General features: G+C 34.4%; 1 protein-coding gene across 14 annotated transcripts in view; it reads right to left on the bottom strand.

The window, feature by feature from the left end:
- Nucleotides 1-215: 215 nt before the first annotated feature.
- The window catches only part of WASF1 (WASP family member 1), a 61,572-nt gene continuing 46,872 nt past the window's right edge, over nt 216-14,915 (bottom strand). For 9 of the 14 annotated variants that reach the window (XM_023650917.2, XM_023650916.2, XM_070223640.1 and 6 more), the window contains 7 exons: nt 12,274-12,408; nt 7,951-8,104; nt 6,762-6,879; nt 5,044-5,216; nt 3,742-3,921; nt 2,000-2,628; nt 216-1,075 (listed from right to left, as the gene is read on the bottom strand). In XM_023650917.2, coding sequence (XP_023506685.1) covers nt 918-1,075; nt 2,000-2,628; nt 3,742-3,921; nt 5,044-5,216; nt 6,762-6,879; nt 7,951-8,104; nt 12,274-12,408 — 1,547 coding nt within the window. In that variant the 3' untranslated portion in view covers nt 216-917. The remainder of the gene's footprint in view (nt 1,076-1,999; nt 2,629-3,741; nt 3,922-5,043; nt 5,217-6,761; nt 6,880-7,950; nt 8,105-12,273; nt 12,409-14,915) is intronic. The other 5 variants (XM_070223649.1, XM_070223648.1, XM_023650918.2 and 2 more) reach the window with 1 other exon arrangement.

The raw sequence follows: 14,915 nt of genomic DNA on the forward strand, positions 1-14,915 counted from the left end.
AGTATAAGGAGTTAAAAAATACTAATTTTGTGACCTTCAGAAAAAGTGATATAAAAGCTACCTTACACACCAGACAATATGAATGTGTACAATTAAGAGGAAATTATATAGAAGTGTTTTTTTAAATTTTTGTTTAATATCTGTGTATTTAGAGCCTACTTTATATTATTTAATAAACTATCAGAAATAGTTTTATTAAAAGAGCAACACCCATGAACCTTTAAAATGAACCATTTATTAAATCAGACTGTTATTCTTAACAGTTACGTAAGTTACATGTATGTTTATGTCAGAGTATTTCACATGGAAATTTTTTAAACTCTTATAGGCAAGCAAAATCGTACCACACAATATATAAGTGAGAAGAGGGTAGTGCTAAACATTCAAATAAGGCAAGTATTTAAAAACAATAAAACAATAATTAAAAAAATTCAAGCATTCCTTTAAGAGAATTCAATACTACAAGCTAAATGTACTTTCTGAGTGTATTCATATAATCAAGGCAGTGTTTCTTCTTTTAAAACATCAGGAAATGGAATAAGGCTCATTAATAGATACAGCTGCCCTCAAGATTTCAATCTCAGTTGCTTTCTTTAAATTAAAATTCACAAAGTGCACAATTAAGATATATCAAAAAACTGAATCTGCTACTCTAACAACAGCTGTCCATGCTTAATACTTAGTGGTTTATTTGCCCAAATTATGTCTTTTCAGGGAAAATAAAAAAGATAAGCCACTGTAAAACATTTAGTTTGAAATGTATGCTAATATTTTTCTTAGAAATCAAAAATCATGGAGGAGAACGGTTATCATAAGGAAAAGAAAGCAAAACACTGGAATGACCAAACATTTTCAAAGAACAAGCACCACAAAGGACATTTGCATTCAGTTTTGTAATATTTATCAATGCATTTTTCTTACTCCAACCAATCTACTTCATCAAATTCTGAATCATCTTCTGAATCACTGTACTCCACAGCAATACGGCGGGACAGGATGGTGGCAACATCATTTTCAATGCGTTCGTGTTTAGCTTCCTGTTCACGCTGCTCTTCTACTTTGCGTAGCTGGATACCTGATACGGTAAACCCAAACCATTCATTGTAAACCAAAACGCTAAATACAAGATATTATTAATCTTTCTGGAATGAGATCAAATACACATGAGAAACACTAATAGGAAACCAAAAAGCACAATGTATTAAAAAGAATTTGAAGGAATCATATTTAGAGAGACACTAAGTCTTCCATTATGTTATGTTCTTTCTGTGATGTTAGCTGGTACTTACCAGATAACCCAGTGGCTATCTACAGGTTATTTAACTATTATGATCTGTTGTGCCTCCTGACTCACCATTCCCTAAAAAGTTAACCAGGTGATACATTTCTTTTGTTATCTCTATGGTCAAAAAAATTAAACATAGTTGAGTATGTTTTCTGCGGCTTTATTCTCTCTCAGTCCATGAGGGAAAGACACTATTATTCACTCTGTATGGTTAGTGCCTGGCCTATTCTAGGTGCTTAAGAATGTTGGCTGAATAAATGAATGAATATGAGATGTCTTTCCTTTATTACTAAGGGAGGAATCTTAATCCTTTAAAGGCATCTGGTAGAGCAAGTATCAGTGATACACCAAATGGACAGCCTTAACACTACAGAAAATACTACTTATAAAGGAGTTAACATACAATTAAACATAATATAAAGGGTTCTAACTAAATTTTCTATAACTTTAAGTCTGATACTTTTAATTTCTCATTCTTTAAATAAACATTTTACGAATCCCCATTAAATATGAAAATAAAATGATTAAATCTGATATATTTTCTGGAAAATGATTTAAAATATAAGTTGAACATAGCTTTATTTTCTAAAGACCATTTGTGCAAACACATGATCATCTAAAATTCTATAAACCAGGAAAATATTATTGTCTCAAATATTTACAAAGTTTCTAATGCTACCATAGCAATGTTCTTAATGGCCCTGAGAAAATTACCTTTTCGTATTGCTTCCAGAAGTACACTCCTGGCATCACTGATTACAGGTAGGGTTGACGGATGACGCTTTGGCTCGGAAGCAGGTATAACTTGTGATGGAGGAGATGGAGGCATTAATGGAACATGGGGACCTGGGGCAGTAGATGGAGTTGGATGTAGCCCAGAAGGAGGATGAGCAAGAGCTGCAACTGTGACAGGTGATGATGGTCGAATGCCAGGTGGAGGAAGAGGAGGCGGTGGTGGGGGTGGAGGCAGCCCCTGGACTTCACCTTGTGGGAGTGGATGAACTGGTACAGTCTCACATACTGGGGCAGCTCTAGCTACTGGTGGAGAGGGCTGTACCAGAGGAGGTGCAATTGGAGGAGGAGCTGGGTGAAGAACTCCAGGGGCAATCTGAAGAGGAGCTGGAGGTGGTGGTACTGCTGGAGCTTGCAAAGCAGTGGCTGGAGGTGGAGGTGGGGGAGGTACTGGTGGGGGAGGAGTTGAAGTCATTGAAGCTCTTAATGAAGAAGTTGACAAGGCAGATGGAAGAGGTGGTGGTGGAGGTGGGGGAGTGGGGCTCACAAACACAGGTGTCCTGCCTGTAGCTGGTGACTGAGGGCGATTTTCTATCAAACCTGTAGCAGAACTGAAATGATAAAGAGATCCTAGCAAGTTATTCAAAGAGAAAAAACTAACCACACAAAGTATAAATGACTATCAGTAATTATGTCAAGATAAATGCATCAACACATTCCTATTGAAATTAAAAATTCTACACCAGTATTTAGAGTGAAATGAGAACTAAAAGTACAACAACAAGAAAATTAATAAGTGGTGCTTTGGTTTATAATATTCTAAATGGTCTCATCCTCCCATGCAACTTTCATATCCACTCAAGCATTTTATGCTTACTTTGATAAATAAAACGCTCAATTTTACACTGTGATATGAGTCTTTGTAAAGATCATACTTATATTTCAATATTTGTAGAAATATGTGTGGCCAATACAAAGCTCTATTTATATTGAAGCTATTAAGACTCATCATGTGTCATTTCAGTTAAATGAATGACAACTAATTACAAACCACGAAAGGAAATTTATGGCCCTCTTCCTTTCTGAGGATGGGACATCAAATGAGTCAGTGATAGAAGGTTGATTTTTTTAACTGAGAATTGTAAAGCTGATCTCTATTTATCTATTAACAAAATTTATAATTTCGATAACAATGGACAAAAACTTCAAAATTGCTTTACTGAAAGATTATTATGAACTTATCCTCTCTCAAATTCTTAGAATATTTCCCTTAATATCAAACTAACACTTATAATCACATCTTTGGTTGCCATTTTAGCCCCTTACCACATTCCAAAAATTCTTAATTTTTATTAATATACCACATATCATGTGCTTGATAACAAAGCTATAATAAAATGAAACACACTTTAATCTTTAAAGTAAATGCTCACTAGCTAAATTTTCCCCCAAAAATGTGTCCGCTCTTACCAGAGGCCGGCAAAATTACGTCCCACAGGCCAAATCTGACCTGCTCCCTGTTTATGTAAGTCAATTTTTGCTGAAACATAAACATTCATTTGTTTATGTATAGTCTATGGCTGCTTTCATGCAACAATGGCAGAGCTGAGTAGTTGTGACAGAAACCATATGCCCACAAAGGCTAAAATATTTACTCTCTGATCCTTTAAAGAAAAAGGTTACCAACCCCTGATATAAAACATCACATGCTTGTCCCAACATACCTGATACAGGTGGGTATGGGTTTTGCATCTCCTGCTCCATGCATTGGTGGAGGTGGAGGTGGTTCATGTGGTCTGACTAAGACTCTTTCCTCAGCTCTAGTCAAAAGCTCACTCATCTGACTAAATGGCAAGGCAGAAAGTGAATAAGATCCATCCATATGATCCACATACGTCTGAGGTCTAAAAAAAATATACAGTATCAGTGTATTTTTCTTGAATTATTGGTGGGATAAAGCATTCTACATGAGATATTTAAGGTTTATCCTTTGAATGCCAATATTTTAACCACTTTTAAGAAACTTCTCTCAGAAATTTATTACAGTCACTCTGCTTTCAAAACAAAGAATTGACTGTAGTGCCTGCTGGGGACAAGGTTGGATTTAAAAGATGTGCACAAAGCAAGTTAGAAATTAGTGTTACAGTACTGGGTCAGCTAAATACCTTAATTATTTAATAGTAGTAGAAATAAATGTGTTGACAGATTAATTTTTTAAAAAATCTCAATTCTTCAGTCTCTTTCTTTCAGTAACGCACACAAATAGTATCTTACATGTACATTACTCCTAAAATAGGCCAAGATATTTCACACTTATGGCCCAATAATTTGCATGTATTATTCACAAGAAAACCTTAAGCTCTTTTCCATTCAAAAATCAATGACTGTATACAATAACAACAACCATCAATCAACAATACACAAATAACCTTCTTCACAGAGAGATGTTACTATAATGTTAGGGTAGCATGTTACTTAGATAGGGCACCTGGCTACTGAGAAAGGGAAAGAAGCTATTCTATATTTCTACAAAAGGGGATGAGTAATTTTTTTTTGAAAGTGCTGATATATCTGAGGTGGGAGATGTAGCATAGAAAGGAAGTCAGGGGAAAGAAAAAGGAACAAAATATAACCCTTTCTCAACCCTATTTTATATATAGTGAATCAATAATACTTAAAAAAAGTCCCAGACCCCATTCTTCTACTATGAAATTCTAGCAGACTCTGCCTGAAATGTTGAGGGGCAGTTGGGACTTCATAAGAAAGCTAAAATAACCCTAAATATCATCTACTCCAACCACCTCTTTCTACAGATGACAAAACTAAAGTCCGGGTATGAAAATGACCTGCCCAAGATCAGACTTCAGTAGGCTCACAATGGTCAGGGTTTCGAAATCATCTCTATACTTATAACAGGGTCTGCCAATTCAACAGTTCAGAACCTAAGACTTAGAGGCATAGATATTAGAAATAAAATCAGTGTTTTACCATTAATTTTGTTAAAAAACAAACAAAAGAAAAGAAACCTTGTTTCAAAATGAGAGGCTGGGCCATTGGCAACTTCAATATGCTTATGCAAGAGATTAGCATCATCTTCAGCCAGCTCTGGACCTTGGGCCAGCTTCTGCCATTCTCTCCGCCTGTCATGAGGTGCTCTTGGCACTTTTTCTGGTTCATGAGGACGATCTAGATTTTTCTGCTATAACAGATGTATTGAAACAAAGCCAAACGCTGAAGTGCTAAGTTTTTAAAAAGAGGTTAACAATCAAATTCTAACATCAATATTGAAAAAGACAATGTCATAATATGGTAAAAGTAACATAGAGACAATTCATTTTTACATTTAGAGTTAAATCTTAGCTAGTTTACTTGCGATCCCAGTTTTTTGTCATATTTCTTTAACCTCTAATGGGAATCGATGCACCAGATAAAAATAGTATGCCTAAGTAATAAAATTTGAGGTCAGAATGTCCTTTCAGATGAAAAGAGATTCACCAACTCTGCAACCACATCTATTCGTTTTTGCTATAGTGAGTGAAATTTCTACCATTAATGGCACTGGCTACCTCTAACCAAAACCGGAAAATTTACTAAGGCTATGTTATCTGGGAAGGCACCAATTAGCTAGCCAATACATCAGAAAAAATCCAATTATCCAATTAACCCATAATAACTTTGTCACTCAAAAGAAAACAGGGTATTTGAAAAATAAAACAAAAAATGATTCAAACTGTGGGAGAAAGTACAGAAAGGTCTAGAGTAGGTGTGACAAAGTCAAATGCTCAAAGGGGCCAACCAGATAACATAAATGAATGAAGAGTCAGGTATCAAGCAGGTAACATACATGAATGAAGAGTCAGGTATAAGATGAGGACTGCAGTGAACTAACTATACAAGCATGTCCATTTAACGCATTCCAATTCAAAAATCTTAACACAGCTGTGCTTGTCAAACAAACTACTACTTGCAGGTGTAATCTGAGCTGCCAGTCACCAGTTTGCAAACTCTAGCTAGAACACTGGGATACTGTTTAGTGTAGAAGACAATAAAATGAAGGCATTATGGGGAAAAGGGGAGAAATCAGAGACAGCTACAGGAGAAACAGGGATGATGAACACAGACTTTGTCTCCTTCATAATTCTGTCTAAATCTAATTTTGCTTCCTCATTCTATATTTCTAGTTATCATCAACATGGAATAAAGCAAATTCAAGTGAATTTTATTAGAAAATGGAAAATGACAACACAGCAGACAGATAAAAGGAATTTAGTCATAATAGAATAACCTTTCCAAAACATTTAGGATATGCTCTGTGGTAAGAAAATATTAGCCTAATTTACTTTATCAATATCTGCACAATATTCCTTTGTTCCTTCTTACCAGAATGTCCTTCTCTTCCTTAGTCCACTTAATTCCTGTTTGTTCCTCAAGATTCATTATAAGCTTTGTTGGAAATGTTTACCAACCTTGTCCTCTGTCTAAAGCAGGTGCTATTTTGTGCTACCCAAACCTGCCATGAATACCTCTATTACGGCACTTATCACACCCTATTATAATAATCTAATTGCTCATTTGCTCCCCATTAGACTGTGATCTTTCTGTGTGGTTATAAAGGCTTTAGTATTTGACTATATAGACCCAATAAAATAAAACTGTCAAAGTACAGGATTAATAAAGTTCCACATATGCAACAAAGCACAAATACACAAAAACTAACTTCAATTTTTTGAATCTCTTGTAATACCTTCTGCTTCCTCTTTTCCTTCCTCTTATCCTCTGTGTCTTGCAACATTTTTTCTTTCCATAGATCAAAGAAATATGAAGGATTGGTATAGAACTTCAAACCTTCTTTACCATCATCTCTGAGATATAAAACATCAATTAAAATATACATTAGCAAGACCTAGGCAGCCAGAATAGAAATAATTTTACTGAAATGTTTTTCCTCTTACATTAATAAAATATAGCATATGTAAGAATATTGGCAAAATAAATTAGACTACCGTACCAATAAAGCACTTCTCACAAATCAGACAGGCAACTAAGGAAAATGGAAAACTAGATGTTTTTCAGAGTTAGTGTTAATAATTTAAAGTACAGCTGGACAATTTTCATCCCTAACTTCTGCTAAATTCCAAGTTTTCTAAAAGTCCTTTTGGAAATTTCAGTAATTACAAACGGTTCTGCTAAAGATAAAAGCCTGAAAGGACAATAACAACACTTAGAATAGAGAAATTGTTCAGGGTTTCTGCCAAAACTCTAATTTACTTATTATCTTACTAAATCCAAAAAAAAAAATCACCTAATAGTCATTCTTGCAGTAAGAGTTATTTATATCCAATGACTTGCATACTGACAGTTTCAAATAACTACACCATTTTATTCAGGATATACGTCGAACACCTTAAATTACCATTTAATAAATCATGTGAAAGGAGTGCAAAGAAAAGCTGATTAATTCAAGATTTTATTAAATGGTAAAAAAACATTTTTAAAGCAGCTACTACATATTCACTATGTAAAAATTTAATGCCTAGAGATCAAGAGTAGACAAGAACAAGCAAAAATAATTATTTTGTTACTGTGGTGGAATTTTGAGCTCTTTATTTCTTATTTTCCATCTGATTAGAAATTAAAAAATAACTCCTTGTCCCTTCATATTAATAAGTTTGCCACTGGCTTTTCTTAATTATACTTGTCAAAACAACTCCTTTGAATAAGTCTCGTCTTTTGTATGCCAGAACCTTGGGAACTCACCTAGTTAACAAAGCAAAAGTTTTCTCAAAGTGGTAGATGGGGAGGGTTCTCTGCATTGGTCAGAAGCCCAGGGAAATAGACTGTTTGGGGATTTAGTATTTGAAGGTAGACTGCTACCTACTTGCACCTGCAGTCTGAGATAAATAACCAGCGTTCTAATTCATTAGCCTACTGACCTATACGGAGTGAGTATATTGAGAGGCGGGGGCTGTTCGCAGACGTCATATGTCTCCTGTAAGGGAACAGGCAAAGTCCTGCGGTCGAAAAGCTGCTGATCTTGAATTGTAGAACTTCGGAAAGCTTTTCTCATTGTTATATCTTGCAAAGACACTAAAACAAAAATCGAAAACATATTTTGTTTATTTTACTAAGATGATTTAACAAAAGGACAAATTCACATACTCCATTTGTTTACAACTCAGCATGGCTTAGGAGGTTGTAACTGCAGTGGCTTATGACTCAGGAACCATATTTTAAATGCTCTATCATTATATCCCACATAATTTTGCGCCATTTTCCCAGTCAGTTGGGTTTTAATGCAACCTCTGATTTCTGAGGCTCAGAAGGCTTTAATGACACCTGAAGCACGTCTATATTTCCCACCAAATACATCTTTTTCTTTTCTCTACTTGCCATCCTGAGTCCCCACCAAACTACATTTTCTTCTTCCTTTTTTCTGTAATCTTTTGTTCTCATCGCCCTTTATTACTTTTATTTAGCTTATACCAATAACACTGAAGGAATTAGTTATCAGTGGCATTCTGAGCTAAACACACTGTTGACTTTTATGCTATAGAGACTATAAATATTATATGTATACTATAAAGTTAAAATAAACTTCACTGTAAAGAAAACATTTGCAAGTATTGGGCAATCCATATTACTGTCTATTTCACTTATCTTTTATCTTGCCCTATAAGGAGCTCTCCTTAACTGTAAGCTCTTGAAGACTAAGACTGTCTTGTACATTAGTATCTCCAGTAACTAACACAGCCCCATTCATATATGATGACAAAATAACTTAATTTACTCATTTTCTTTTGGACTATGTAGGATGTTAAAATAAGAAATGTACCAAAATACCATATTCTTAACTCTTAGAGTGATTTCCTGATATTAAAAAATTAGGTGATTTCTTACATATTTAACATAGCTTTAAGAATACAGAAAAATGCTTTATACCATAGCAAGTCAGTACTAAACAATCATAACAATTCTTAAATTACTCTTCCCCTTAAAATAGTATCGTTACCACCCTCACAAGTAAAACTGACTCGGACACGAACATTTGGATCTAGGGAAGAGGTGGAGGAGTGAGGCCGGCTACGCAGTGGCCACACCATGAAGGCATCCTCAGCAATCTCAACGCTGCGTGACTTGTAATACACTAAAATAATATTCAGAAAAAGAAAAAAGTTTTTTCCCCACTCTTACTAAAGAGTAGTATGAGAGATATTTAATGAGTACATACTGTATGTGCTAGATGCTTTCATTAATTTTTATTTTATTTAATGTTTACAATTCAATGGGAATTATTATTCTATTTTTAAACGTTAAGAAAACCAAGGCTAGGAAATATTATATAACTGGCCAAGGCAAAACAGTTAATAAGCAGTAAAGCCAGAACAGAAGACTCAGATCTGCCTGCCTTTGAGGCTGATCCCTTTGCCACAATAGCACATGCTGTTCCTCTGGCTCCCGTAAGAAATGCTCTCTGTTTTCTACAACCAAAATGGATCAATTTTTACCACTCTCCCATCCCACTTATTAACTGTAAGTATGTAACTAGATGGAATCGAATGTTTAATCTCCAAAAACTTTCTTAGTAAGGGATGTAAAGACCATATAAGGTAATAAGCACTTTTCTATCTTCAACTCCTCTCATTTATCATTTGTCTTATTTGTCAACAGACCACTGTGACAAAGCCCATTCCAGTTGCCAACAATGACATCTTTTATTATTTGAAAAGTATTATGTAGCACAGTAAATTAGCACAATATGTTTGTAAACATAATTGAATTAGACATAATTATGCAGGTCTTTGTTTAAAAACTCATTTGCTATACACGTTCTAAATTACATTGGTAGTTCTCATCATCACTTACTATTTAGCGTAACTGAAAAACCAAACATACTGATATTACACTCTGCAATTTAGTGTTGTACTCATAACGTTACTTTGTTTGAACTTTCACTGAGCTTAAAAATCTAGGTTAAATAACTTTGAAAATTCCATTTATTCAACATCTCCCAAACAATTTCAAATTAAGTAGTTCAGCTTTTAGATTCTGAATTCTTCCCCAATGCTCCACATAATTTTAAAGGAAACTATAAACTATTCTGATAGTTGTTGGTACATTAAGATTTTTTTTAAACACTTAACCCCACCTTATTAATTTTAATTTATTTACTAGTATCTGTATTTTCCTTTTCAATTTTAATGGGAGTGCTAAGGTATTTGTTAAAATTTAACAGTGTTTTAAAACTAAATGTTTTTATTTCTGTTAATATATGAACTGCCTATGTATTTCTGTATTATTAGATGGCATATATTTATAACTTAAATATTTAAGTTATTTTAAAAAGACATTTTGGATGTAAATGATATATCTGAAAGTATGGCCATAAAATATTTTTTCACCATTAGCATTGATTTTATTTCAAGAAGTTCATGAAGTATAACTAATGTACATGTACATGCTTCAGAAACCACCAAGAAAAACAACTTACAGAATAGAAGAAAATATTTGCAAATCATATATCTGATAAAGGACTTGGATCCAGAATATATCTAGTATTCTTATAATTCAACAATAAAAAGAAAAATAATCCAATTCAAAAATGAGAAAAGGATCTGAATAGACATTTCTCCAAAGAAGATACACAAACGACTGATAAGTCATTTAAACCCTAGTTTTAGATCCTAGCTCTACCACTTGCTGCTGGGTGACTTGTCTCTGAACGGCTTATAAGCCATGAAAAGATGCTTAACATTCTTAGTCATCAGGGAAATGCCAATACATCTACAACATAAACCAGTATTGAAAACACTATGCTAAGTAAAAGAAGCCAGTCACAAAAGATCATATATTGTATGATTCCATTCATACAAAATGTCCAGAATAGGCAAATCCATAGAGACAGAACATAGATTAGTGACTGCTAGAGGCTGAGGGGAAGGAAAATGGGGAGTGACTGCTCAGGGGTATACTGTTTCTTTCTGGAGTGATGAAAATGTTCTAAAGTTGATTATGGTGATAGCTGGATAACTCTGTGAATATACTAAAAACCAATGAATTGTACAATTTAACTGAAAATGGGTTAATTGTAGAGTACATGAAACATGTCTCAATAAAGCTGATCAAGAGAAAAAAGTACTATTTTGGTTTTTTCACATCCATGCCTATGAGTTTGTATCTTCACAAGCAGTAGAAGTTCAGCATGGTATTTCTTTTTCCTTATTTAGGCTTTAAATAAGGCTATGTCAAAAGAAGTTGGTTCAATCACTAAGACACCTATCATTACACTCTTTTGCTTTTTCCAGTGATACTCTTTAATATTTTTATTGTTCAAGTTTAGATTATATAACTTGCATTTATACTAAAAATGTTATTCAACAAAAAAAATATTCTGAAGAGAGGGTTACAAGAGATTCACATTAAATAATTCTCTAGGGTGGATAAGTGAAAATTATATTCTTAGTAGTTTCATTTTTTTCTTTTGCTAAGGAAGATTCGCCCTGAGCTAACATCTGTTCCCAATCTTCCTCTTTTTGCTTGAGGAAGACTCTCCCTAAGCTAACATCTGTGGCAACTTTCCTCTATTTTGTATGTGGGTTGCCACCACAGCATGGCCACCATTCAGTGAAGTAGGTCCATGCCTGGGAACTGTTTTACCACTAAAATTTCTACCATTATTTCAGCCTGTAATGTTTTTTTTTTTTTCACCTGATATCCCTGGTTTGATATTTAGTACAGAAGATTTTTGTCCTTCATACTGGCAATTTGGTGTTTTTTGGAAATGTTCATTTAAAGGGAGAAATAACATGCAAATAACTATTTTAGCACTTTAGAAATATGCACACACAAAAGCATATTAAAAGGAATTACATTCTTACAGAATCAAACCTAAGAATTTCTGGTAATTTTCAAATAATTTTTATTACTAAGATAAAAGTTTACAAAAAAATTATAAGGGAGAAAAGAAAAAAGAAAGAGAATGGAAGAAAAGTCTGGCTAAAAATTTTTTCATGTCAAAAAATTAAGAGCTATTTAGTATACAAAAAGGAGAGGGGGGAAAAAAAGAGCAGAAAAGCCAGGAGAGTCATGCTAATGGCATTTATAGACAATTTATTGATTTATTACAACATGTACACCAAAGGTCATGGGTAAAAAAGACTTGTAATAAATTCAAGTTTAATACTTTTCTTAAATCTATCACTCATCTCACCTAACCTAAAATATATATGTGAAAGAAATTATAATATGAATAAACTTACATTCTTCTTCTTTAGGGTCAAGCTGTGTAACACTAACAGATAAACGGTCCACACGTTCTTGTAATGAATTAACTCTGAAGGAAAAACTATGTGCTTCATTGAATAATTCTCCAAATATATCTTCAGCATATTTACCTAAGCAAAAGTGAAACATATACCATAAAATCTAACATGATAAAGGATAAACATCAAACAATTTAACATTTACAAGTGTCGTCCTGATGAATTTGGCATTCATAGTCATGTGTCACTTAATGGGGATACAGTCTGAGAGATGCATCATCAGGTGATTTTGTGTGTGAACATCACAGAATGTACAGAAGAACAAAATTTGCCACCTCGAAATGTGTCTCTATAACATGAGGATTATTTTAGGCTGATTATTATTAAGAAACAAAAGACTCAGAAAATTTTTCTTGTTACCTCCCCCTTAACTGCCTAGAAGAATTTAGATTAAAAAAACCTGTCTCAGAAAGCAAGCTATCACCTTAGCATAACATGAACTGGGTGGTAGACAGGGAGGAACCTAGAAAAGCCTGTTGGTTGGGCTCTCTTCTGTGTTCTTCTGTTTCTCTGTGGCCAGACACCTGTTTTCCAAACATTTGCTCCTTTCCCTACCTGTGAATTGCCTTCTTGCCCTTTGAAGTCCCTGACTCTGCCCACATCCAGCATCTTTTGTCTGTACCTGAGGATGGTATTTAAGGTGAGGGCTTTGGCCACTTTGGCGAGCCACTAGGTTTTCCTGGGTTTCTCCCATGTATACACATTATTAAACTTCTGTTTTTCTCCTGTTATATGTCTCACGTCAATTTAATTCTGAGACCAGCCACAAGAGCCCAGAAGGGTAAAGGAAAATTTCCTCCCCCCTAGAGTACTTACACAAACCTAAGAGGTATAGCCTACTACATACTAGGCTATCTCGTACCATCTTATGCGACCACCACTGTATATGCAGTCCATCATTGACCAAAATATCATTATGCAGCACATGACTGTATTCGGAACTAGTTTAAACTTTAAATCCTAGCCTAAAGCAGTCCAATGGTGACAGAGTGGGAAAACAGCACAAACTCTGAGAAATCTGGTTCAAAATACCAGTGCTACCACTTCTTGCAAGGTGACTTGTCTAAAATGGAGGTACTCTACCTGCTTTATCCATATTTACCCACCTGTTGAAGGTTAGAAAAGATTATGATGTAAAAGTACATACAAATAATATGTCTTTTAATCTTAAATCAGCATTCATAAATAGACTCTACACTAGAACTGAATTTCAGGCCAAGTGGCAGAATCCCACATTCTTCAAACGTCCTGTCTCAGGTATGCCCAAAAAGATTCTGAAAATTCATGAGAGACTATTTTACATTCTCTTGTTCCAGTTTCTTAAAAAATCATCAGAAATCTAAAATCACCGTATTTCTCTAGTCATACAAATTTCCATTACTGAAAAGCATATGTCAAAATAATCCTATTCTAAAAGGAGAAAAAGAATAGAAATTTCTATTACTAAATAAGCCAGGGAGAAGTTTTAGACAACTTATAATGAAAAAATGTTTAAGTGCATTTAGAACATATTAAGTAATGCAAACCTAAAACATAAAAATGAGTCAATTACTACCTATACCTTTCAACAACAACAAAAAGTGATGGTTTTCCTAAATCATGACATTTTTAGACCCAAACACACTGTCTAGGTTAAGTCTAGCTCAAAAGTAAGCTCTACTGAGACAGTGCTTGTGACAGAGAAGTACTAAGTATTTATTAAATGAATTCATTAATCACACCCATTTATATATTTGAGTAATGCTGCAGTTTTTTCCAAAGCATTTCAATATATTATCAGTTAAACCAACAAACATTTACTAAGGACTCACTCTGTGCCAAGTAGGTAGGTGTATGGTCTACTGAAGACATCAAAAAGTAACACATAAAACTCCTGTTCTAGAAGATTTTATAATTAAAAAAAAAAATCAGAACTTTAATCTCTCTATAATAAATTAAGAGGAAAAGGATAGTTTATATATATACTCATTCACTCAAATACATTCTTGAAAATGAACTGACTGAAGATGTCTAATGTACCAGACACTGTATCAGACCCTGGAGATACAAAAATCATTAGAAGGTGTCTGCCGCTGATGAGTTTTGAACAGAGGAGAAAACAGATATTTAAACAAATACGAAAAGCCATTTAATAAATAAGTCCAAATCTTTGCTCCATTTACTTTGAGATCTTGGTATCAATTTCCTCACCTGTAAAATAGGGACAAAAATACCTGCTTCAAAAAGAAGTTATAGTCATGGCCGCATCACGACGTTACGTACGATAGAAGTCCCTTAACATCAGTACCATATAGCCAAGGTGTGTAGGAGGCTGTACCATCTAGGTTTGTGTAAGTGCACTCTGATGTTCACACAATGAAATCACCTGACACGTTTCTCAGAACATTTCCCCACTGCTGTGCAACTCATGACTGTATAGGAAAAGGTGACACAGTGAAGAAAGGGCCTGGGAGAGCAGCGATACAGGGTAGCAGCTCAACAACAGGCAGCTCTCATTGCAATATGAAATAAGAGCCACAGAGCACAGAGAAAGAAGCACAGCACCTAACTTGTGGGTGAGGGATGGTGTTTCAGACACT

Source organism: Equus caballus, chromosome 10, assembly GCF_041296265.1.
Source record: "Equus caballus isolate H_3958 breed thoroughbred chromosome 10, TB-T2T, whole genome shotgun sequence".
In the NCBI taxonomy this organism is placed as follows: Eukaryota; Metazoa; Chordata; class Mammalia; order Perissodactyla; family Equidae; genus Equus; species Equus caballus.